The sequence below is a fragment of the Phoenix dactylifera genome, chromosome 12 (genome assembly GCF_051530095.1).
Source record: "Phoenix dactylifera cultivar Ajwa chromosome 12, Ajwa_hap1_PhDact_Kaust_v1.1, whole genome shotgun sequence".
Classification (NCBI taxonomy): Eukaryota; Viridiplantae; Streptophyta; class Magnoliopsida; order Arecales; family Arecaceae; genus Phoenix; species Phoenix dactylifera.
The window spans coordinates 9,800,162-9,827,067 of record NC_143201.1 but is presented as its reverse complement, the minus strand read 5'-3'; the positions used below and the strand labels follow the sequence as shown (position 1 = coordinate 9,827,067).

Here is a 26,906-nt window from a genome sequence, read left to right as displayed (position 1 = left end):
TGCCTACTATGTTGCTCATTCACGGGAAGAGTTGCAAAAGCCACGTAATTTACTTTTATTTATAATGGATGGTCGCTATAAAGAATATTTTTGGAGAACGCTTTGGAAATCAAAGATGCATGAAAAATGTAAATTTTTCCTGGACGGTAGAGAATGATATACTTTCATTAGGGAAAAATTTGGCTTGACAGAAGGTTTTTATAGATAATATTTTTGAGATTTAGAGTAAGAAGGATAAGACAATCATGGATATCTTAAAATCTTGTTATTTTGCAAGTTCCTTTTATGAGATGGTTACCTGAAAAAGAGAAAAAAGTTAAATGAGGCTCCTTGTAGTTTGATCTAACTACTCGGAAATTATGGAGGTTTAGAAATGAAGTTGTCTTTTATGGATTTATTAGGGATCCATTGGCTATGGTAAACATGGCTACTACTTTCTTGCAAGATTTTTTTAAGGATAAAAGGAAGATTGGCATAGCAAGGAGTGTAAGTCGAAATGGAGGGCTCCTACAAGCAACTTTTACAATATAAATTTTATTGGAGGCCTTTTTTTTGAAACTAGGGACGTTAGTATTGGTGTGGTTGTAAGAAGTGATAGGAATGATTTCACTGTGGCAGTGAAAAAGAAAATGGTAATTGCTAATTTAGTGGATCATATCCAAGCTCTAGTGGGGCGAGAGAGTATCCAGTTTAGCCTTGACCTAGGTCTTCGTAGTCTGGCTCTAGAAGGAGATTCACTAGAAATTATTCAAGGTTTGCTAACTCAAACATGAAATTCTTCATATGTGGCGCAGTGTTGATGATGCAAAGATTTAGTCAAAAGAATTTAACAAATACAGCTTTATACATGTGAGGAAAAGCTGGATGCTTTGAAACTGAATGGTGTGCATAGAAGATCATGTAACTTAGATTAATATTATCCTTTATGAAAAGAAGCAATTTATATTGGATAACTCAGTACCAATGTTTGGTATATACACTTCTTGTTGAAATTGTTTCCTATTTTGATTTATAGGAATGATAATTTGCAAAAGAAACAAGTCGTGACTATTGTCCCTTCTCGGGAAAAGCAAAAGAAAGAATATAATGTTTGATGATATGCTAAAGCAAGTTAGGAATTTCAATAGGCCAAACCTTTCAGAATCAGGCTAAAATAGCATGCTGTGTTTGCTGGCCCTGTTGACATTTATCCTCCAGCTCCTTCACTCACCCCATGGCACCAATCTGCCTTAAACAATATATTTTACTAAAACCATCTAGCCTTCAATTTCTGGTGAAGCTACAATAACTTGGTGCAAGGTCAGGCATCAGCATAAACAAGCCAGCCTGAATAAACTGGACCACAAGGAAGAATAATCAACAGGTGCAAGCAATTTTTTATACATCATCAGAAATTCATGACCTACTTAGAACGAGAGTTTCCTTTTTTTAAAGTAACTGACATCTATAATACCTACAGAGGACCATCAACAACTGCATTTCATTGCTTAAAGTAATTTTAACAGCACTTTGTGTGTCTAAATGAAACGATATCCCTATATGGGAATGGGACCTGCAGCCTCAAAGTCGAAAGTTAAAACAGCAAGATACTGGATTAAAAGAATTCCATGTCTAAATATTTACCACAGGGTTTTACATCAACTCCAACCAAATTCCCACTTGGTGCTGCTGCAATGTTGCTGCCTGCCAGAATATTGTTCTTGTATGCTCTTGGCACCTCTGGCGGGCTGGTACATCGTATCAGTGCCCAATTTATGCTCTGGAAGAATGGATGCTGCTTTACCTCAGCAGCACCACGCCTATATGCGAGCCTTTGCTGGGGCTCTTTCACAAGCAAACCTCTGATCAAGTCTCTTGCTGCAAAACTAACTGTGGGCAACTCAGGGAACTTCAGGGGTTCACCCACCACATTAAACAAGGTAGCGCGGTTTCCTGACCCTTTAAATGGTGTCTTCCCAAACAATAGCTCATAAAGAAAGATTCCAAACGTCCACCAATCCACAGCACTTCCATGGCCTTCACCTTTGATGATCTCTGGGGCCAAATATTCATGGGTCCCTACAAAGGACATCGACCGGGCATTTGTAGGCTCTGCAATGAGCTCTGGGAGTGGGATCACCTGATTACAAACTTCATTTAAATTTGAAGTTCCCTTCCTATTCTTGGATTTATTAAGAAATCGTGGCGAGAAACATGTGGGTTGATAGCATGAACGTTGAATGCAGGTGGGCTTGATGCAGGAAGGCTGAACACAGTATCCAGCGTTTTTTGATGAACCAAAATCAAGGTTCACAGACTTGACCAGTGTTGGGCAAACTGTGCACCGCAGGGACAGATCAAAATCAGAAAGCATAATATGGCCATCTTCCCTTACCAAGACATTCTCTGGTTTAAGGTCTCTATAGATGATCCCAAGCATGTGTAGGTACTCCAAAGCAAGGAGAACTTCAGCCACATAAAACCTACATCACAACCACCATAATAGAAGCATTAAACTTACTTGGATATGTAAATATTAAAATAACACTTAAAAGTCCTAAGTTCTTTATTGTATGCAAAAAAAATAGATATGCCATAACAAGCAAACAACCTAACATCCCATCATATACAGGAACTGTGTTCATTGAGCAAAATACTTGACAGATACTATAATTTGTTACTAAATGGATGCACAAGGACATAAAGATATATCAAGGCATACATATACATGTTCAATTTACACAACCATAAAGCAAGCTAATATGGAAACCAGTCAAATCTCCCCGCCTCACAATTTTTTTTTCTTCATTTAGCTAACCAAACCACTGTTCCAGGTCATTACTTCTTAATTCTCCCTACTTCAAGGACAGCCATCTGCATTCCTCTCGATAGGGATATTACCAACAAAATGACAAACTAATTTAATCGATCTTCAAAAATTATTTAAATCATTGGACATGCTGATTACTCCTGCAGGAAATATAGGATGCCAAACACTTCACCAGAAAAAATGGCATCCCTTAGTTTTCTAATTAAAATGATAAAAAACACCATCTTTTAGAAGGGGAGCAGCCTTTTTATTAGCATCATCGTTCAACAATGCCATAGTGATGTTCAAAATCCCCTCTGCCCAATTTAACAAAGATCCATAATTTTTATGCCATCCAAAAGACCACACGCACACGGCTCCATTTCCAAAACAGAGCAGGTCCTTAGATCGACATGCTCCACAGCCAATGGTTACCAAAGTCTCTAAGGCTCTTGGACCACGATGCTATTGTTAGGACCCAAAAATGCCCCACATATAATGTATAAAAGATCATACTCAAAATTAGTGCACATAATATATAAACATTGAATAAGAACTGAATTGGAAAGCCACTTATGAACTAATGGCTAAAATTTAGCCCGCTTACCTATCAAAATTCAGATAACATTTGAAGGATGAAAGCAAATGCTTGAGCTCTCCACTTTTAAGAATAAATCTACATAAAGAGAAATTGGTGTGCACATCCTAATGCACAAGCCTCTGCCATTGCAGGGTTTGGGGAGGGTTAAATATAAGCAGTCTGACACCTACATGCGGAGAGGTTGTTTCCGTATTTTGAACTCATGATACATGGGTTACAATGGAACAACCTTATTGTTGCTCTAAGGCCACATAAACAGAAATCGTTGTGATCCTATTAAAATCTATTGTTGACACTGGCATATCCTTTCTATACAACGAGCATGCACCTATTGAAAAATTTGGTACTCTATCCAGGATTCTGTTCATCATTTTATTCTATCCTTTAAATTTAAAACCTGCAGACTAATCAACCCAATAAAACAGAATTGAACCATATACAATATAACATTGATAAGAAAAATAAAATGCATTTTGCAAAAAACACAACATGCATTTTCCATTTGCAAGACTGGCTATTTCTTTCCACCTTTGCAGGATCAGCCTCCTTTGTCTAATTTTTCTGACCAAATTACCCCGACCTGATCTGCTTGGACATGTAAATCTAACAATCAAACTTTGCACTCTAGAATATGTGCGTCAGTTAGTCAAAAAAAAGTACACAATTTCGAGGTGCATATGCTGATCCACAATTATGAATCTGAATGAATGGGACCACGGATTAGTCTAAACATGTGTGTCCCACTTATAATGCATCAATCTGTTTAAATATGTGCCTTTACCATATAGATATAAACAACTTGATAAGCATACAAAGCCTCAATGTGTGAACTGATTAGCCTAAATATGTGCACTCTATACACAAGTCCTCTCGAATATGTGCACCGTATAATACAATCTTGAGGGCAATTCAATCAGGAAAATTGAAAATGATCGATCTTGCAAATCTTGAAAAAAAATGGCCAATCTTGCAAATTTGAAAATGTACATGGCTATTTTTGTGAAATACCTAAAAGTAGATTAGAATGGAAGCAAACAGATATCACTTAGGTATGGAGTAATTAGTTTGGAAGCACTGCTCATAAAATGGGCTTCATCTATTGTACTGCATATGTATTGGGCTTCCATATTAACATATCATAGGCTTTCTGCTATTAGCAGTATATATCTAACCCTCAACCTCATTAGCCTAGTTGGCAGAAATATAAGCATCATGCTAGAGCAAAGAATACAAAGAGAAAAATGGTGTATAGTTTTAAGAAAGGGCACAACATGTTGCTACATCTGCAGTTACCATCTATTGAAATAAAATCAGTTATGTAAGAGAAGTGAATTCCAAAAAGCATTAAGAGATTCTATCGGAAATATTATAATTTCAAAATGGCATGTGACAATATATGACCACATACAGAAATATGCATACTATATGCTTTTTATCTTTTTGCTGATTAAAGATTCATCTAAGCATTTATAAAACAAAACTAAACAATAAACATCAGAAGCAAGCCTGGATTCCAACATTTTCACATGGATAAGATTATTAGGTAACAAAATGCTAATGGTACAAGTCAAGACCTTCCTATGCATGAATGGAATATAAAATTAAGAATTTACTATCAGAAGTCCTACTAACTCCCATTCAATCAAGAGAGTCATCCAAAAGTTAAAATGATTAAAAGAAAAATAAACCTGCCAACAAGCAAGTTCTCTAACTTCACTGAAGTTCACTTCCAGTGGCCAAATCAAATAGTTAACATAATCACTTTTAATCACATTGCCTCTTCTGGTTTTGAACATGGATAACATGGTAGAAGGTTGATACGAGATTGATATCCATTTGTTCCAGTCATCTCTAGTTACATTACTGCTGGTTTTGAGCCCATTTAAAACGGCTTAAGGATGATTATTAGATTGATATCCACTTGTAAGAAGCACGTCAAATTATGAACCAAATTCAATATTTATGAATGTTAAGGATATTTCCTATTTTGAAAGGGCATAGAAACTCTGGAAATAACATCAAAAAGATAGAACAAATAGGAATTAAATGAAAATGCACAAAGCTAACCTAATTCGTTGGACAATATACGATGGACAATTATGGTTAATCATCTCTAAAAAAAAAGGCATTCCAGAGCATGAGGCTCCCCCCACTACAGGGTCTAAGGATGGTTACATGTACGCAGCCATTACCTCATGTGCGGAGAGCCTATTTCCATTTTCAAAACAGTGATGCCCATGTCACCATAGAGCAACCTTACTATTGCACCAAGGTTCTTCCTCTATAAATCACCTTCAATCATAAAATTATAATGGAGATGGCTTAGTGAAATCCACATTGTTTCCTTAAACAATGAACTTTAATAAATTTGATGTAGACCATCAAATAGGCTCAGAGCATACAGACACGTAATTTCATTGACATGTCACATCACTTGATATACTAAAATCTTCAAATACTAACCCAAAATGAACTTCGTTCAAACTTCTATAGAGGCAAAAACAATCAGACATTCACTCAACCATTGCAAGTTACAAATGTTAGACTTCGTGCATAGGAAGAAGGTGAACATGTTTCCAATCAAATAAAAACCATGACCTCATTTAAATAATCATATTTATACCTCCTTGAGGCCCCTTTTGAAGTTGGAGAAGTTATGACTCAATTATCTTTACAAGTTAAATAGCAGCTAAAAATTGTTAGTATCCATAAAATTGGCTAATATGGTCCACTTATTGTAAGAGTCTTAAACAAGATTAGCCTGCCAAATCATTACTTTAGGCATAAGAACCTCAAATTTCCTAAATAAGCTTCTCAATAGGTGTTCACAAAGCTTCAAAAACTGCCACTTTCTTTTGTTGTATATATTTCAATCGAACTCTCTGAGGATCAAAAACCAAATTCCATTTTCCATAATGGAAAACTTAAAATTCCACTCAACAACTTTAAAAGGTTTTTGTAAATCCCTCCAAGCGCACACCCAATAAAAAGGAGTTACTCTCAATAGACTATGCCATCTTACATAGATCAAGCATGTCACTAGCCCAACAGTCATCCTCGGCTATAAAAATGAACAACCATCTATCATATAACACTTTTGTCCATAGCTGCATAAGATCTCTTTAAAAGCTAACCAACAAAAGCACTCCACGAGAAAGGGAGCACATGAACAGTGGGGGAAAGAGGAGGACTCATCAGCAATTCACCAGAAACAAGCTTGAAGAGGGATCTTGGTAGAGAAACACTTATGACATAAACCAATAACCCATATAATATGATATCATTCATAATTATAACGAAGATAAGAACAACATAATCTCATTCCTCCCCAACCAAAAGACTCTTCCTAAAGCATTTTTATGACCATCTTACTACAATCAGTTTATTCTTGAACCATATAAGTCTGAACTCTTGCAGATATTGACTGTGATTACTTTGCCAACCATAGTTCTACATCCGTCCATAATTCCCAGACACTACAAGAGGACTGATGGAGAATCTTTAGAACTTGTATCCAGAGCCATCTTTAGACCCTCATCTCTTCCAGGGCATGCATGATAGGGAAGCAGGAGATTAGTAGTAGAAGTAGAAAAAACAGTGGGGACTGATTGTATTAGGAGGTAAAAGAGCAACTCCAATTTAGGGCAAAGTTGTAGCACTGACAAATGTAGAACAAACATGTCCAATGAAATGTGAGAACACTCCAGTTTAAAGGTTCTACAAAGAGAAAAGTGTAAGACCTAAGGCAATAAAGATAAAAGTCATGAGAAATATCTAGAAAAGAATGTAATACCAGAGATTGCACATCATAGGAATGATTAGCAAAAAAGGATTCATAAAGTTGACCTTCAATATTTAAGATGAGGCCTCATGATTATGGATTTCCATGTATCATGCTTGTGTTGTCTGGTGGATGGCACAGTTGCATGTGTACCATCCTTGCTGACATTTGACATACACTTCCATGGAAAGATAATGTGATATTACATAATGATACACATCTTGCCCACTAAGATACTCTTGGGATCACTTTATTTCTTCTTTCCATTTGGCCAGTTTCTAAATGCTTTCTAATGGGAATATGTCATGTCTTGATCATTTAGCAGTGATTCTTGACCATCTAAGTAAATCTAGTGTGCTAACTATTACAAACGGTGCATGTTGTTCTTTTGATATAAGCCTTAAAACGCATCAGCTACAGGTCATGTAAAGAATTATGTCATAAGCTAATATGAACTAGCAATGAAAATGCTGGTATTCAAAATATTGGACTTTAGAAGCAATTGAGATTGTTTTTCTTAAACAGAAAACAGAATAGTACTCATGAAAAGGAATTGAGATTGTTTTTCTTAAATAGAAAAGGAATAAAATGTAGAAGTTGCAGACCACCATCATAACTAAGTCAAAATCAATGGGATCTTCAAGATACTCATGATTTATCACAGAAAAATAAGGTAAAGCTAGAGCATTGGAATTGAGTTTCAGTTTCCGAAGTAAAAAACTAATGTCACAGAAAAAGATTATCCGTTAAATTTACTGCTTAGGTTTACTGAACAAAAACAAGCCGGGCACATTCTTTCTAATACCCTATATCTGTACTATTGTCCTTCATTGTTAAATATAGCTGTCATGCATCTCTCGTCAAGTATTTGTTCTCTTGATTCACTTGATGGTTTGAACTGTACTAGGAAGCCTCTTTAAGTTGCCCAGTAGTAGCTAGAATGTACATAGTGCTGATAAGCATTGGAAATGGGAACAAGAGAGATATGGTATATGAAAAGATTGGTCAATTAGTCTGCCATTCATTGGCCTGACAATGTATATGATGGATGGTCCACAGATTCATGTAGAGCATGGCTAAGATGGGCCCTAAACTCCCAGGGAATAGTGCTTGTTCCAAAACCCAGTCAGTAATGCATGCTACGCTGTGACAAATTTAGCCTGCAAAATGCCATCAAGGATGACTTTAAATTCAAAGTTACAGATAAGGATGGGTTCACAGAAAACAGCGAACCGAGCAAAGAAATGCCATCCCTCAACCTCTATGAGTTGGGGTGCTAAAGCATGTTTTATTAGGCATGCCTTTTTTGTCAACTTTCAAGACCTATTCTCACTCCACTATGTGACCAATTAGGCACATGTCTCCCACATGTTGGTTTGAGCAAGGATGTGGTGTAAATAGTAGTCAAACCCATTAAATAAGAAAAGGTTACAATGGTAACAATGACCTTTTAAGATTTAGTTTGAGTAATCACATGAGAAGAAGATGGTTATTGTCTTTACAATTGTGCGTAAGAGAGCATGTTTGTTCAGTCCTGGTTGATGGAGTTCGCATTTAGAAAGAAATTTCATGCATAGATCTAAATAGGCAAATAATCCTACCTTACGAACAATCATATTCCAAAGATAAAGCCTAGATAATACCTAAGCTAGGTAAATCTATAAAACTCCATGTGACCCATTTTGGAAGCACTTGTACTGGCAACTGAAAAGAGATAACAAGAATAGTTGCATTAATAATTTGCTAGAGCCTTAGTGGAGACCTAATTGGGAAAAAAACATGCAACTACTTAAATAAGAATTAAAAAAGAAGGCAAAGGATGGGCTAGGAGAAGGTTTAACATGAATAACTAGCTTATAGAGGTTCTAGTCAATTAAGATTCCTGCCTATAGTAGTCAGTATAAAATCACCCGTTGATTATAATGATCTCAGAATTGATGAAGGAGTTGGGATGGGTAAGAACAACTGGTTTACTCTTAAGCTTTCTTGGAATTTAGTTTCCCCAGAACAATGTTCGCAATCTTGGTATCGGACCTTATACTAGTACCATGCAAATACAATGTTGGTACGCCTAGTACAAGGGTCGGTCAACATATCGAGACTCAGTATACCCCTCTTACTAAGTATCGGATCGATTTAGTAAGGTACAGTACATTCAATATGGAATGGTACACACCAGTACAATGAACTTTGCCCCAAAATGAGTTTACCTCCCATAATCTAAGGACAGTTAGGACAATAAGGGACGCAAAAAGCTCTGATTCAAATGAAGGTTAAAGAAAAAACAAACAATAAGAAGGGAATTAATTAGATCAATAACAATAAGAAGGATTCAATTGCTTTGATCTTTTGAGGTAAAGTTAAGGACAAATATTTTCAGCAAATGCCACAGATGAATCATGATAGGCCAAACTTAAGAAATTTAGAATCACTTCACCTAATTGGTGGTCTACGGCATTGGGTTCTCTGATCAATAAAGAATGAGGAGAAAAATAAGCAAATGGATGTACCATGGCCTCTAGGTGCTCTTCGCCTACTCGGCATGTCCTCTCATTCCTACAATCTTAAGGGAAAGGTGGGCAACAGGCAATAAGGAGAAACGTTTAGGGAATTTTGGGTTTTTTATGGTTAGAATTTGCTATAAAATTGGTTCAATGCGACTGCATGAGTTCACGAAAAAATTAGGCATAGAGTTGTTCTCTGTCAACAACTCTTAGTGTTGGTTGGCACTCCTCCCCTTTGACAAGCTTTTGGATTTGATCATAGATGGTGGCAATGGCATCTCCACCATATTTCTTTAGAAGAAAAAAGGAGTTCCCTTCCTTCCCTTTGAGCCTCATTTGTTTACATTTTGTTTTTGCCATCCCAAATTCTTTTCTCGATTTCTCTTTTTCACTTTCATCTTCCTATTCACCCTATTAAGGAGTCTTTACTGTCATTGTCCCACAAAACTAATTTTAGCTGGTTATGAAATTAAGTCAACCAATAAACTATAAGAATCAATCCTTATTAAGGCTCCATCAATTTAATTTGGAGAGCTCCTCAAACCTTATCTTTGTATATTTCTCAAGGTTGTGATGAATCAAAGGCCCATATTACAAAGGCTCCAAACTTCCACAAGGAAACAGAGTCGACTTTTTCTAAGAAAACATCACATTCCTTGTGTTGAATCAAAGTAGAGCTCCTCAAACCTTATCTTTGCATTTTTCTCAAGGTTGTGATGAATCAAAGGCCCATTTTGCAAAGGCTCCAAACTTCCACAAGGAAGAAGAGTTGACTGTTTCTAAGAAAACATAAATTCCTTGTGTTGTTTAGAAAGTCAGTCAAGAGTTCTTACATTCCATGACATGGAATTCATCATTAGAAGAGTAGTGGGTGGAGCAGCCAAGACTTGACCAATACAAATTGAATCAATTATGCATATCAATCACTAGCCTTGCTTTACAATCAATTTGTTCCTCACTCAGAGAAAGAATAAATAAAGCATCAAAAATACGAAAACGGGGGGGCAAAATTTTGATTAGAGTCAGTTCTCACTTTAGGATGAAGGCACTTTGTTACAACACTGAAGTTCGGCTAATCTCCGTTGTGCCAGATTATTCTGGATGGGGTTGGAGAGGGGTGGGGGTTAGGGGGCAGAAAAGCATCCTTTGGAAAGATGGAGTCATAATTAAGCAAGAACTCCCCCAACTATCAAAGCTGATGAAGACAATGCATCACAAGGGTCAAATAATTTACATACAGTACAGGGGTCACTTCCACACAATCTCAGCTCATGTTTCAAGATCCCACTAGATTCCGTGGCATTCAAAACTTTCTATGAGAGACGTTCAACTATGTTGGATTCCCTCAACAGTAAATGCTAATATCTCTTTCTACTCTACAAGCCATTGCATATCTGCCTTAGGGGAAATCTAGTTGATAAATGGGTCATAAACATACTAAGACCTCCACCTAGACCACCCAAATTTTCCTACGCCCTGCAGGGCTAGGCAACATGCTGATACCAGAAGATTAACTATAATAGCATGTATTTATGTGTGAATATGTATAATGTAATTATCTTTTCACTTTTACATCGGTTTCTGATGTAAGCTAATGTGGAAAATCAAACAAATGTGCTTAAAATGCTTTTCATTCAAGATTCTAGACCTGAGCTCCAAACTCCAATAAGTTGAAGAACCAAGAAATATATCATCTGAGTTAGGACAACAATGATATAATGGTATTACTCTACTATGATTTAATTATCAGTTTCTACATTTGCATATATAATTATTATAGTAAAGAATGAAAGTGACCTTAATTGTTAATAAGTACTAAAACAAAATGTTTGCCTTACTTGAGACATTAAAATGTAATTTTACTGAAAATTGTATAAAAGCATAATACAAATTAAGTAAATGAACAAAAAGATGACTCCGTGACTTTTGTACTAAATCAGTAGCTTACAAAAAGGACCAGGCCCTTTGCCAACAAACTTGGCCTTTCTTAAAGTGGACTTATGCTTGTCAAACTGAAGAGGCTGTAGCATTCTTCTCTAGAACAAGACTACAGCTACCATGAAAGTTGGGGAAATAAATGGCATTGGTGAGTTTGTCATGCTGTAAAGGCATATCTAAGGCCCATCTGTGAGGATGATTAGATTTTCTTTAACCATCCACAATCCCTTTGAGAAACCTATGGAAATCTGAGTTGGATCCAAAGTGTAGATCTTCCTCAAAAAGTTCTTAAGGCTGGCAGTCAGCTTCAACATCTTCTCCATATGAGGTAAAGCTAATAGGACTTCTTGCATAAGACAATCAAACTAGGAAATTTACCCATTCTGTCCTCATCTGGACAAGAATATCTTCAGAAAGAAGAACAATATGCAACTAATCACAGCATGAAAAAAAAAACACAAAACGAGAGAAGCAAAAACTATAGATCCAATATCAATCAACATCAAATATTATAACCATCAATATTTTGTGAATGATTTAGCTACAAGTTACAAACCTATCAAATTGCCAATTTACTAATTTTTCTTCTATTCCTGATGCATCTAGGATCCAAAATGGTTGAAACAATATCTTGAACAAAATATGGCATTGGCAACAAACCTCGCTGCATTCTCGCTAAAATACTTCCCTGGTTGTCTCTGTCGGAGAGTGTGCAGGTCTCCACCGGGGCAGAACTCCATGATCAAGCAAGAGAACTTGTCGGTCTCAAAGTGTGTATAGAGGGTCGGCAAGAATGGGTGGTCGAGGCATTGTAGTATCTCCCTCTCTGTCTGGGCCCTCGCCAGCTTCTTCCGGCTGGCGAGCACAGCCTTGTCCATCACCTTCATGGCAAAGTTGCTCCCTGTTCCGCTCAGCTCTGCAAGGTACACGCTACCGATGTCCCCGCACCCCAGCTTCCTCAGCAACCTGAAGTGGTGCAGCCCAAGATACCCGTCTGGAGATCTGACCGCCCGGATGGCCTCCCACCGCGCATCGTTCGCCTTGTGGGGCTTGTTCGTACCGCCGGTGCTGAAGCTGCTCGAGCTGCTGCAGCACTCATCATTCGTGCCGCTGCTGGAGCTGCCGCTCCTGCCATTTATGGGGTCGCTGTTCTTGGTGCTGCCACAGCCATTGCCAACGCCTCCAGCAGAGGCATCGCTGACCCTGGCGGTCCGGAAGCTGTCCTTGGCTTCGGTGTGCTGCGCCTCGCTACAGAAGCTGCCGCTGAGGGCGCTCTGGTAGCAATGGCTGGCCGAAGAGGCCTGAGGAGTCGGTTCTTTGTCGCGGGCCGAGTGGGTAGCGGCGGCGGTCGGGGGTGCTCCAAGAATGGGATTGCGGGCACCGCCGATGGCGTGCCAATTGTCCTCGCTCTTCTGGAAAGGCGAGTCTTGCTTCAAGAAAAGAGGGGCAGGGCGGCCGGCATTGATCTTGGCGCCGCGGTGGTGGTGACGACGAGGGTGCGGGCAGTGATCGGAGACACAAGCATGGAGGCCTCCGGCGTCCTTCTTGCCGGCATCCTTCACGGCATCGCCGGACTTCGGAATAGGAGAGTCGCCGATGGGGTCGTAGTTCTTTCGGGCGGTGGAGGTGGTCGACGCTGCCATATCATCAATCACTCCAGATAGAGGAGAAGGTTGAGGCGACTTTCCGCAAAGATTTCAAGCACGTATAAGGAAACAAAAAGAGGGGATTGAGGGTGGTGGACTGATGATTCGAGATTTTCTTTATTACAAAGAAACCAAGAAAGGAAGGGAAAGAGAAAATCCCGAATTAGAAAACGGCAGAAAAAGCAAAGCCAGGATCCGGATCTCCTCAAGAAGGCAGAGAGATCGAAGAAGACGAATGACCTCACTTCCCTTCGCCTAGGCTGAGATCTGACATTTCTGGCTACTCTACTTTCTCGCTTGACTGATTGCTCCTCGTTTCCTTCCCATGTGAGGTAATGTGATGATTGGTGGTTGTTATGGGTGGGGAAGAATGGAGGAACGGAAGAGAGGAAATACGAAGCCAGAATGCGAGAGGCCTCTTTTTCACCTTCTCCGTGTACCACATCCGGATTCCAATCAAGAAAGAGAGCCTGGATCCCGGATCATAGGGCCAACGGACAACGCTACTGGAACTTTGCTTTGGAATAATAGAACACTAATTTAACGGCAGAGTTTAAGTAATAATGTAATATCAATCCGAAGGGACGGAAGTAGCCCGAGGTAGACCCGGAGGGCGAAGGCAGTGAGTAGATCTAAGACACTTGTCCGGCGACACTCATTTGGACGGTTGCGCGCGCTGCGTCAGAAGCGTATACTATCCATCGTTAAGGACGAGCGCTAAAAACAATGCCGCTCTTTCGGTGGTCTCGCGGGTATCGGACTAAACAGATGCTCATTGCATCATCTCTGTCCTTCTATGCCCATCACGTCGCCCTCAGCCCACGCGCGGATACATCATAGACACAACTTTTAATGCCTGTAATTCAGATTGGTGGTCTTAGTGACCAACTGAAAACCGATTCAACACTATTCTGTCGTCATTCTTTTTTTTTTTTCTTCCCCGGAATCTACTACGAATCAGCCCAATCTTTGATCGGAATACTAACATCAGTGTATTAGAGTTGGGACCATCCATGGCAATTGTATGTGCCAATATATTGAAAACCGTAATTCATGAACCTAAATTACATATCTGGCCTTAGTTTTGCTGCATCTAGGCCGTTTGCAGCCCAGTTGCAGAAACTGGGCTTATAGTGATCCAAATCATGCGCATGCATGAAATGTTCGATAAAATGCCTGAGAAACTGGTTCGTTTAGGATGAGCTACCCCAGGAAGTGCTGACCTTTTCCAACTTCTTGATCGTGACCTTTTGGTTTACGAGGTCACCATGGTGGCGTTCACTCTCCCTGCACCAACATGGGTGCGCTCGAGGTTGCTAAATGGGTCCTGCCTCCATGGAGAAGCACAACGTGGATGGCTGGATCAGCATCAGCACCACTATCATGTACTTAAGGGCTGCCCGCCTCCTCACCCTTCATGAAGGCCAGCAGATCCACATGCATCCCCTCAATCCAGTTTTAATGCGGACATTCTCATCCACCACAACTCTTGCGCGGGAATTGTTCGATACAATGCTTGAGAGGAATATGTAGGTTTTCTATATTACAATTTTTACTTTCCAGACAAAAAGATGTGCCTTCCTTCACGCAAATCCTTCGCTTTGAGATCTATGCAAGTGGATGAATGACGGAGTTTAGAGCGCTTTGAGACCTGTGCTATGGGTGATCCAATGGGATTCATGCAAAGGTGAATATGTATGGTCCTCAATCAATCATTTTTTTTTTTTCTAAAGAATCAATCAAGATATTCACCATGTCATGATTGGATTGCTTAATCACTCTTATTATTATGATATATAATTAGCTTGTCATCAAGTCAAATATCTAAGAATTAGAAAAATCAAATTTTGCCGGTTAAACCAACCCCATCCAAGATCAGTTTGGTGATTAGTTTTAATAATTTTAGTTAAGTTTGGGTTTGTTTACTTGAGATCCCTAGAAAAAAATAGCGTTTAGCCTCAATTACAAAAGGGTCGGATTGTCTATTAAAGAAATTTGATTGGGTTGAGTTATACAATCGCTCAACCTAAAACCAACACAAGTTGAAGATGTAGCAAAACTTGTTAACAATACCCACATCAAGTTAGGCATATATCAGCTCAATCACCTAGATTTCAAGCTAGATCTGGTTGAGTTAGGGTTAGGTTAGAGTCTTTGGAGTAATTAGGATTTTTAAAATTTTGGGTTTTATGAATTTGAGTCATTAAATTGGTTTGCGCCACTTGGGCCTTGAAGAAGAATCTCTACTTTAGAGGGATAGGGTTGCTACCATTGAGCCATTGCTTTCGCTGTAAACTTGTATATTTAAATGCTATTTACGGAAGTATGAATAATTTTATATCTAAAAGTCATGGTAATCTTGAATCATAGTTGAGTTTACTCTAAACATCCAAACTATGCCTCCCAATTCCACTGAAAACACTCTCCAAATTTAGTAATGATGCAAAAATAGAATTACAAACTTGTACCACCATAAATTTGATTATATGTATCATCCATATCGAAGAAGTTGTATTGGGGGGCAAATTGATATCTCCAAATTATAACTACCTCATCCAATCGTATCTTAAAAAATGAAATAATCCTACCATTTTACTCTCTTTTGCAATATGACCTCCCCAATCTAATCTCAAAATCCCCTTGATTCTATCCCTCTCTCACCCACAAAACATATGCATGTCCTATTTTGTTAAATCTAATTAATTTGGGATTTGCAACAAAATTCATTCTTTATGCCTTGGAAAGATAAAGTAGGTATTGAGAAGAAGTGCGAATAACTATTTTTATTATGTTTAGATTGTTGAGCTTCATGAAGAATATAGAATCATGGAAATCAGCAATAGACTCAATAGACTCAAATGGTCAATAGGGTGGGAGACTTGGGAAGAGAAAAATGAGGTTAAGTAAGAGGCATATTTTGGATGGAGATAGGAAGAGTGTAATAAGGCTATTGGAGGGAGAGAGAGAGAGAGAGTCGATTAAATAGGGTTTCCTATCACATGATAAGTTCCAAAATGGAAGCCTTTTGTTTTCTTGAGAATAAATATAAGGATAATTATACTTATTGGAAAGAGGTTATGGAGCTAGACTCCCTCACGTATAACTAGAATCTACTGTACAACTAAACATTTCTATGGTAGAAGTAATATAACTTATATTCCTAATGCAATTATACGGGAGAAAAAAGAAAAAAAAAAGCCTTTGCAGTTAATATCATATATTTCTATACTACTGAAACAAGAGAAAAGAGAAATATTAAATTAAAAAGTCTAAGTTAAAATTTTAAAAATTTTGGAAGGTGATTCTTGAAGAACAATCCTCATTTCAAATCCACATGTTTATGTTCATATCAAACATGCCTTGTTCTTGTCCTTCTCTCACCAAGAGCCTAACTGGAGAGAGAGAGAGAGAGAGAGAGAGAGAGAGAGCTAAATGTTAGACTCCCTCTCACTCTTTACCCTTTTTCCATTTTTATCCATACGAACTATCTAATGCATCATTATTCAAAATAAATCAAGCATATCAAAGTGTGGGATCCTACACCCATAACTACAAGCTTCTGATCTTTTTCCAACTATTTGAGGTACGTTGAATTTGTAGTTTTAAATTCAAGAAGTATTATCTTGTACATGGCTTGTTAAACCATTGATTTATCCATGCGTGACTAAAATGGGTCATTTATAATTTAAATCCATTCTACAATCAGTTTGACTAGTAATCCTTTTGCTTCATCAAACCAGATGGAAGGTTTGAACTTGGGTTACTTAAAAAAAATGCATCTTGTTGCAAATAATTCTTAGAAAAAAATGTTGAAGGAGACTATTAGAATTATTTCCTATTGTAGGCTAAATTATGATTACTTAGGTTCTCTATAGGACTGTTTTGGTAAATCCTGAACCCTCCTTCAAATCATGATTTCTGGGTTACATACATAGGGAGATGGGATCCTTTAAGTGCTCAGATTATTATGAATGGTCTAGTAACATCTATAAATACAAAGCCCGACAACATGCAGTTAATATCATGACGTCACATAAAAAAAAGAAATTGGATTACTCTTTTTTGATAAATCACCAAGAAAATATATATAGATTATATACATAGCAAGACAAATTAATACATGCATAGATGATTTGAGAATACAAGAAGATGGAAAAAATATGGATGAAGATCTCCTAGACACCACATAGAGCCTCCAAGAGTTACTCATCAATCTCCTTTTCTCTTTATTCTTTTCTTCCTTCTCTCTATGCTTGCAACATTAAAGAACTCTTACTTGAGTGGTCAACATGATATGAGAAAGTTACGCACCCCTAAAGCATTGTACCCCATCCTCTCCTATTTATAATATGAGGGACCGGCCTTAAGATAGAATCTATAGGATTGTGTGGCATCAAACTGGAAACTCGAGGTGTTATATTCAAGATAAATAATTATACTATGAATTTAATTTACTTAAAATTTTGCCTCGTACTAGGACTCCTTTGACTATCTCTAATAATATAGGCAAAAAAATCACATGTGGATTCCTTGTTGAAACAATTCATATTCCAACTTGTGACAAGATAAACCATTATGCTCCCCAACAAGGATAAAATCTAAAGTATCATTCTCAAAACACAAGTGTAGTCTCAAATTTGTTGAACTAAAAATATAGTGGGTAGTCTGGTATGTTGTAGATATAAATCGACATCTCCAACTATAATAGTGGTTTCTAAAAGATGGTCTCATGTCGTTGACTATTTAGTACGAATCATATACATCATGCGGCTGCAAAATACACTACTCTGATGACTACGAGAATATATTACCTCCAATATATTATTCATCAGTACAAATTAACTATATAAAAGCAATGCCCAACCTCATTTGCATCTGCAAACATTTTTGATTATCCAAAATGATACAATTCTCCTTGTGGAATACACAATGTTGACCCCCTAATGGATTTTGATGAATACAAAACACTAGAGTAAAATTCCATTATATCTTAACAATTCAATTGAGAAATTCATGTGTTTTACTTAGAATATTGTTAAGAAATGTCTAGGCAAGTTCCCATAATTTTTATGAATTTATTGAAGAATATTTTGAGCTAAAGAAAAAGTTCAGGGACAGCCGAGACGTCTCCTGATAGTTTCAGAGACGTCTCTGGCACAAACAGGAAGAACTGGCACACTTGGAGACGTCCCCGACACCTGCCGAGTCGTCCCCGCATTAGCGGAGTCGACTCTCTCAGTAGCGGAGTCGACTCTCTCAGTGGCGGCAGAAAGACGTTTTTCAAGGGATATGCGCGAGACGTCCCCGCTGTACGCGGAGTCGTCCCCGCAAGCAAAAAGGAGACTTCCCGAGTCGTCCCCAAGATGGCGGAGACGGCTCTCTCAGGGTTTTTCAGAGAATGGTTTCTGCGGTGATAAGGAAGCGGAGTCGACCCTGAGATAGCGGAGACGTCCCCATGCATAAAAGTGCAGACAAGCCGAGACGTCCCCTGAAAGAGTGGAGTCGACTCTCTCAGGAAATTCCAGAGGACATATTTTTCAAAGATAAAGAAGCGGAGTCGTCCCCAAACAAGCGGAGTCGTCCCCACTCAAAAAGTGCAGACAAGCCGAGACGTCCCCGTAAAGTGCCGAGTCGACCCCAGATAAAGTAAAAAGTAAAAATCCTGTAGGCGAGACGTCTCTCGCTGTAGCAGAGACGTCCCCGGAGCGCCTGGGACGCGACTGACAGCTTTTCAGGTTTGGTTTGAATTTCAAATCCTTCTCTTTTTGTTTCTAACGGCTATATTTGCTTTTTGGGCTATAAAAGGGACCTCTTAAGTGGTTCTCAACAACTCTTCACCAACCCAAAAGCAAAATTATTCAAGAGAGAAAAGTTCAAGAGAGTGAGAGCATTAAAGTGTAGAAATCAAGTGCATTCAAGGTTCTCTTGTGATTTCAAGCTCAACCGCTCTCGTGCGCTTGGGATTCAAAGCTCACACTCGATCCTACGCACTCCACATCAGAAGAATCAACATCTCCCACGCTTCCAACGGCAAAAAGATTCTTCTGGGTTAAATTGTTCATAATTGATATATTTGCTTTTTAGAGCTTTTATTCTCTTTTGTAAACTCTTTGATTGTAGTGCTTGTTCAAGTCAAGGGACTTGGAACAAGGGAAAGGCGTCCCAAGCCTAAGAGAAATTGGGGGTTTAGGGTTTGTTGTGAGCCCGGTGTAAAACAACGAGTTGGGTAGTAAACTCGCAAAACTACCGTACTGTAATCTTGGATTATAGTGGAAATACCCAAAGGCGCTTTGGGGAGTGGATGTAGGAGCGGTGGAAGCTCCGAACCACTATAAAACCGTGTGTTTGTGATTGTGTCTTCTCATCCCACTATCATTACCTTATTTCATATATTTGTGTGTTTTAATTTTAATTAGCCGAAGAATTTTAAAACACCCAATTCACCCCCCTCTTGGGTGACCATCTCTGGGCAACAAGTGGTATCAGAGCAGGTGCTCTGTGTATTTCTTGAAAGACCTAACCGTCTTAGCCAAAGATCTAGATGGGAACACCCTTTAACAATGTTCCTGCCGAGGGGCAAGCAACCAATAGACCTCCACTCTTCAATGAGACAAATTATACCTATTGGAAGACTAGAATGAAAATCTTCATTCAAGCACAAGACTATGCCTTGTGGAGGGTTATAGTCAAGGGACCACAAGAACCATCACATGTGGTTAATGGCATTCGAGTTCCCAAACCTGAGGAGGATTGGGATGAGAATGATGATAGGATGGCTCAACTCAATTCTAGAGCCATGAACTCACTATTTTGTTCTTTAGATGTAAATGAGTTCAATAGAGTCTCTACTTGTAGTTCCGCCAAGGAAATATGGGATAGGCTTGAAGTTACCCATGAGGGTACAAATCAAGTCAAAGAGTCCAAAGTGAACATTCTAGTTCACAAATATGAATTGTTTAAGATGGAACCTAATGAAACCATCACATGCATGTTTACTCGCTTTACCGATATAATTAATGGTCTAAAGAGTTTGGGTAAATCTTATACTAACCCGGAACTTGTGAGTAAAATTCTCAGGTCTTTGCCGAAAGCATGGGAAGCAAAGGTCACGGCAATCGTAGAAGCCAAAGACCTCAACACTTTGGGATTAGAACAACTACTGGGCTCATTGATGACGCATGAGCTCACAATGAAGCAACATGAAGAAGAGTTGCCGAAGAAAAGGACAATCGCACTCAAAGCTACTTCAAGTGTGTGTGAAGAAGAGAGTAGTGAGAGTGAAGAAGAAAGCCAAGATGAGGACTTGGGCTTGATAGTAAGAAAATTTAAGAAATTCATGAGAAGAAAGAAACCTTTCCCAAGAAAGAAATTTGGAGGGAGAAATGATTGGGAAAAAGAAAAGGAAAAAGAAAGAGACCCAATCATATGCTATGATTGCAAGAGACCGGGACACGTTCGTTCCAAATGCCCTCAACAAAAGAAGTATTTTGGAAAGGAGAAGAAGAAGGCATTAAAGGCAACATGGGATGATAGTGACACATCATCCTCCGAGGAAGAAAAGGAAGAGACCGCCAATTTGTGCTTCATGGCGTTTGAAGACGATGAGGTATGTCAAAACCCAACTATAAATTTTACTTTAGAAGAATTATATGAGGCTTTTCAAGAACTTATGGGTGATTGTGGTATGTTAGGAGCAAAGAATAAAGAATTAAAAGCCTCTAATCAAAAACTAAAGGAAGATATTGAAAATCTATTAAATAAAAAGGAGAGCAATAAAAATATTAACACTATTGACCTAGAAATCAAAAACTCAAAACTTAACATTGAAAATGAAAAGGCAAATACACTAATTAAGGAATTAAATCTACAAGTAAAATCCCTATTCGATAATAATACCTCACTTGCACAAAATGTTGAATCTCTTAAAAAAGATAAGGAAGAACTAGTTAAAGAAAATTTGAATCTCAAGAATGAGGTACATAAGTACAAACCAATTGTTGAAAAATTCACACAAAGCTCTGAAAAATTAAATCTCATTCTTTCAAATCAAAGAGCTGTTTTCAATAAAGCCGGATTAGGATATAAAACTAATAAACAACAAAAGTATCTAAAGAGTTTCTTTGTAAAAGCAAAAGATGTAAAAACTGAAAAACCTACATGTTTTCATTGTGGAAAGAATGGACATAAAGCCTACTCTTGTATTCAAAGAAAAATCCAAACTAACAAGAGTACATTTGTGAAAGCCAAAAACATAACTAAAGTATGGGTGCCTAAGGGAACCAACCACACTAACCACGAAGGACCCAAGAAAACTTGGGTACCTAAGAGCTTCACATGATCATTTTGCAGGTATGCCTTGCAGCCGGAAATAAAAAGAGAATGTGGTATCTTGATAGCGGTTGCTCAAGGCATATGACCGGTGACAAGAGTCTCCTCGTCACCTTGGAATCAAAAGAAGGAGGATTAGTCACATTTGGAGACAATGCTAAAGGACGAATTATTGGTGTTGGTAAAATCTCCATATCACCCTCCTCATTTATTGATAATGTATTGTTAGTTAATGGACTAAAACATAATTTATTAAGTATAAGTCAATTTTGTGACAAGGGCTTTAAAGTGTCATTTGAATCGTCACTATGCATAATTAGTAGTCCAATTGATAATGAGATCATACTCACAGGACATAGGCATGGAAATGTTTACATGGTAGATCTTGATGATCTCACCATGAAGGATGGCCAATGTCTTGTAGCCATGAATCCCAAAGTCAATGAGACTAGTTGGTTATGGCATCGTAGGTTAGGGCATGCTAGCATGGATTTAATCTCTAAATTAATTACAAAGGATCTAGTCAAAGGGCTACCAAAAATAGACTTTGAAAAGAATAAAATTTGTGCTGCATGTCAATTAGGGAAACAAACAAGAAGTTTCTTTAAGTCTAAAAACATAGTTTCAACATCAAAACCCTTAGAACTAATTCACATGGATTTGTTTGGACCCACTAGAACTGCTAGTCTAGGGGGTAAGAAATTTGGTCTTGTAATTGTTGATGATTTTTCACGTTTTACATGGGTTTCATTTCTTGCACATAAAGATGAGTCCTTTCCCGCTTTTATTAAGTTTCATAATAGAGTTTCGAATGAACTCAATCTTAAACTAAAAGCAATTAGGAGTGATTATGGTACCGAGTTTGAAAATCAGTATTTTGAAAAATTTTGTGAAGAAAATGGTATCAATCACAACTTCTCGGCACCTAGGACACCTCAACAAAACGGGATGGTAGAAAGGAAGAATCGCACACTAGCAGATATGGCTCGTACCATGTTGTGCGAATCGGATCTACCAAAGTATTTTTGGGCTGAAGCAATAAATACCTCATGTTATATTTTAAATCGTGCTTTAGTTAGATCCATCTTAAAGAAAACACCTTATGAGTTGATAAAAAGTAAGAAACCAAATATAAGTTATTTTCATGTTTTCGGTTGTCGATGCTTTATTTTAAACAATGGAAAGGACAATCTCAGTAAATTTAGTGCTAAACCAGATGAGGGGATCTTCTTAGGTTATTCCTCATCTAGTAGAGCATACAGGGTCTTCAACAAGAGAACTCTCGTTGTTGAAGAATCTATTCACGTTGTTTTTGATAAAACTAATGGAGATTCTTCTAGAAAAGAAGAAGATGGTGATGCAGGTATACTTGAAGACCGAATGAAGGAATTCTCCATACAAGACAAACAACATGAGGATGAGGTCAAGGAAGATACAAATCAGCAAGATGAAGAAGGTCAACCTCCATCAAAAAATCAAGATCTTCCTAAAGAATGGAGGTATGCACATGGTCATCCAAAGGATCTAATCCTTGGTGATCCTTCACAAGGTATAAGAACTAGATCCTCTTTAAGAAACACTAGTAATTATCTTGCTTGCGTTTCACAAATAGAGCCTAAATCACTAGAAGAAGCTGAAAAAGATGATAATTGGATGAATGCTATGCAAGAGGAATTAAACCAATTTGAAAGAAATGAAGTTTGGACTCTAATAAAAAGACCCCCTAATGTTTCAATTATAGGCACCAAGTGGGTGTATAGAAATAAACTAGATGAAGATGGAATAGTATTAAGAAACAAAGCTAGGCTAGTGGCCAAAGGATATAATCAGGAGGAAGGAATAGATTTTGATGAAACTTTTGCTCCTGTTGCTAGATTAGAGGCTATTAGACTGCTTTTAGCATATGCATGCTTCATGGATTTTAAACTCTATCAAATGGATGTAAAAAGTGCATTCTTAAATGGCTATATAATGGAGGAAGTTTATGTAGGACAACCTCCAGGTTTTGAAAATCACTTACATCCAGATTATGTGTATAAATTGCATAAAGCATTGTATGGACTTAAGCAAGCTCCTAGGGCATGGTATGAAAGATTAAGTAATTTTCTAATTAAGAACAAATTTAAGAGAGAAAATGTGGACAAAACCCTCTTTATTAAAAGAAAAGGAAATGACTTATTGCTTGTACAAATTTATGTGGATGATATAATCTTTGGTGCTACTAATGATAGTCTTTGTCAAGAATTTGCCAAGCTTATGCAGGGAGAATTTGAAATGAGCATGATGGGTGAGCTCAACTTCTTCCTTGGGCTGCAAATAAAACAATCAGAGGAAGGCATCTTCATCAGTCAGTCCAAGTATATCAAAGAAATGTTGGAGAAATTCAAGATGAAGGATGCAAAAGAAATCAGCACACCCATGGGCTCAAGTTGCAAGCTTGACAAAGATGAAAAAGGTAAAAGTATAGACTGCAAATTGTACAGAGGTATGATAGGCTCTTTACTTTACCTTACTGCTAGTAGACCAGATATATTATTCAGTGTTTGTATGTGTGCTAGATACCAAGCATGTCCTAAGGAATCACACTTGCAAGCTGTTAAAAGAATTTTTAGATATCTAGTAGGGACATCTAATGTAGGCTTATGGTACTCTAAACAATCTGATATAAACTTAATTGCATATTCCGATGCTGATTTTGCCGGGTGCAAACTCGACAGAAAAAGCACAAGTGGCACATGTCAATTCTTGGGTGCCAACTTGGTTTCTTGGTTTAGCAAGAAACAAAATTCAGTTGCCTTGTCCACAGCTGAAGCTGAGTACATTGCAGCCGGAAGCTGTTGTGCCCAAGTTCTTTGGATTAAGCAACAACTTGAAGACTTCGGTATTAAAATGGACAATATACCAATTAAGTGTGATAATACAAGTGCAATCAACTTAACAAAAAATCCTGTCCAACACTCTAAGTCAAAGCATATAGAGATTAGGCATCATTTTATTAGGGATCATGTGTTGAAAAATGATGTGGTGATTGAATATGTATGTACTGAAAATCAATTAGCTGATATCTTTACAAAGCCCCTTTGTAAAGATAGATTCAATTTCTTAAGGAATGCTTTGAGCTTGTATGATCCTAGCAAATGAATTGAACTTGTATTGCATTGCTTTGCTACTCGAACTAGTAATCCACCTCAAGGCAAACATAAGTGAAAACATAAATTCATCTAAGCTAAATGACGAACTGCTTGACTTTCCGGAGGATGGTTACCCTCCCTTGGACTCTTCATAGAGATATTTTCAGAGCCTATATCATGGGTATTCGAAATTTGGTCAAACATTCCTCATTTCAACATTAATAAGTTAAAAATCATTATCAAATCATTATAAGATGTAATATTAAGGGGGAGGATCACAAACAAATTCACTCTGTGTTTATCAAAAGAAATCATGATTGATTAGGGTGATTAAACAAAAATTTTGGAAATGCAGTCTGAAATTTTTTTTTGTGCCGGAGACGTCTCTGGCAAGTCGCCGAGACGTCCCCCCAGGGGGAGACGTCTCGCCTTAGTCGCCGAGACGTCTCGGGGACCGAATGAGGACTTTTTAAATAGGTCGAAATCGCTCGAGCCGACTCGAGCTTTCTCCCTCATTCCCGACCAAAACGGAAAGCCCTAGCCTCCATTTGCTCTCAACCTCAAAACCTAGCTTCCATTTGCCCTAAATCGCAAACCCTAGCACCCTCAAAACCTCGACCTACCCCGGCCTTGTTAGAGAAATGTTTAGTGATATGGCCTTAGGGGACTTAGGGTACACTGCATATGTCCGAGGGACATTGGTAGAAATTAATGGGGATGTCCTATCCACTGTCCTACAAATTCCTAAGGACGGTGAGGCACCGACCTCACATCCCCAAAGGGAAATAGCCCTAAACTTGATTCTAGGAAGAGAGGACTGCGGCCCTCTTGATGTTGTCTACTCCCAGGACCTAAATGCAGAAATGAGACTTCTTTTAAGCATTGTCAATCGGGTCCTATTCCCTAAAACCGGTCGCTTCGATTTTGTTTCGGAGCGAGATTTAGTTATAATGCACCATATCCTACAAGGGATCCCCCTAAACCTCCCTAGACTCATGCTAAATTACATTGCCCAATGTCATAGGTATTCCAGGTTTAGTATACCCTATGGCATGATCTTTACCTTAATATTTAAACACTTCAAGGTTCCAATACTACCAAATGAACCTGCAAAGGCCCTAAGAAACACCGACTATTACAATGAGGGCTCAATGAGAAGAATGGAATTTCACAAGATAGATGGGTCGTGGGTCAAGGTTCCAAAAAGAAAAGCACAAACCATAGAGCCTGAAATCCCACATCATGAGTCTGACCATCACTCTCCTCCACCTAGCCACATGGACATCCCTGATATTCCCTCCAGCTCAGCTGGACCTTCCACATCCATGCCACCACCTCCTCCAGTCAGTGGGACCTCCTTCCTATCAGAGGAGCAGATGCACACCTTAGCATCTGTCATTTGTCAGCAGATGAGGGAGGAGATGAGATCCATGATGACTGCGAAGCTGGCCCCCATCAGACAAGAGCTGAAAGATATTAAAGCTCAAATTGAAGCCCAAGAGCAACAAATAATTGGGGTGGGTGCCACCGAAACCTGCAGATCATTAGAGCTCAAGGACAGCTTGAAGGCCATTTCCAAGAGCCTCAAAGAATTGACAAAGCCAGATGGCAATGTGGGCACCTTAGTTGCCCAACTTAGAGGCAGAATTGAGATGGCAACCTTAGAGTTTGAAGCACTTGTGGCAGGTTTCCACAAGTCACAGGGAGATCACTTTAAGACCCTCATGGATTCTATCAATGGTTTCATAGATGCAGCCTGTAAGGCTTATGCACAAAGTACAACTGGTAGGCACCATGAGGAACGACGCCGATGATGGATATCCAGTAGGATCTTCTTTTTGTAAATCCTAGGCCATTTTGAAACACTTTTGTATTAGAAATCAATACTTGTAATGATTTCTTCTTTTTGACTATGTAATGACTTCAAAATCTCACAATGATACATGATTACAATCCCTTTTTAAAAAATGTGTGTACATTGCCATTTCTGTGGATGTGTTTCTGTGAATATGAATGTGCCTCTTGATGTGTCATAAGAATCTCAAAACATACATTAAGTATTTAAATTTGGCACAACTTATCAAAGCATATGAAATAGGGGGAGCACAACCTGAATATCAAAGGGGGAGTAAAATGAATGCTGAATTCTACTATAAATTGAGTCTTAAGCACCTAAGGATAATTTGTCC

At 38.3% G+C, this 26,906-nt stretch overlaps 1 protein-coding gene across 1 annotated transcript; it reads right to left on the bottom strand.

The window, feature by feature from the left end:
- Positions 1–1,460: 1,460 nt before the first annotated feature.
- On the bottom strand, positions 1,461–13,800 carry LOC103697871 (serine/threonine-protein kinase D6PK-like). The gene is made up of 2 exons (XM_008779812.6): positions 12,273–13,800; positions 1,461–2,462 (listed from the first exon to the last, which is right to left on the bottom strand). The coding sequence occupies exons 1-2, from the start codon at positions 13,253–13,255 to the stop codon at positions 1,595–1,597; spliced, it is 1,851 nt and encodes a 616-aa protein (XP_008778034.4). The 5' UTR covers positions 13,256–13,800; the 3' UTR covers positions 1,461–1,594.
- Between the last annotated feature and the right edge of the window lie 13,106 nt (positions 13,801–26,906).

Excerpts from the sequence above, each read along its gene's own strand:
- LOC103697871 (XM_008779812.6), bottom strand. The coding sequence starts at position 13,255 with ATGGCAGCGTCGACCACCTCCACCGCCCGAAAGAACTACGACCCCATC. Across the intron at positions 2,463-12,272 it reads TTTAGCGAGAATGCAGCGAG|GTTTTATGTGGCTGAAGTTC; the intron begins GTTTGTTGCCAA and ends GTTGTGATGTAG.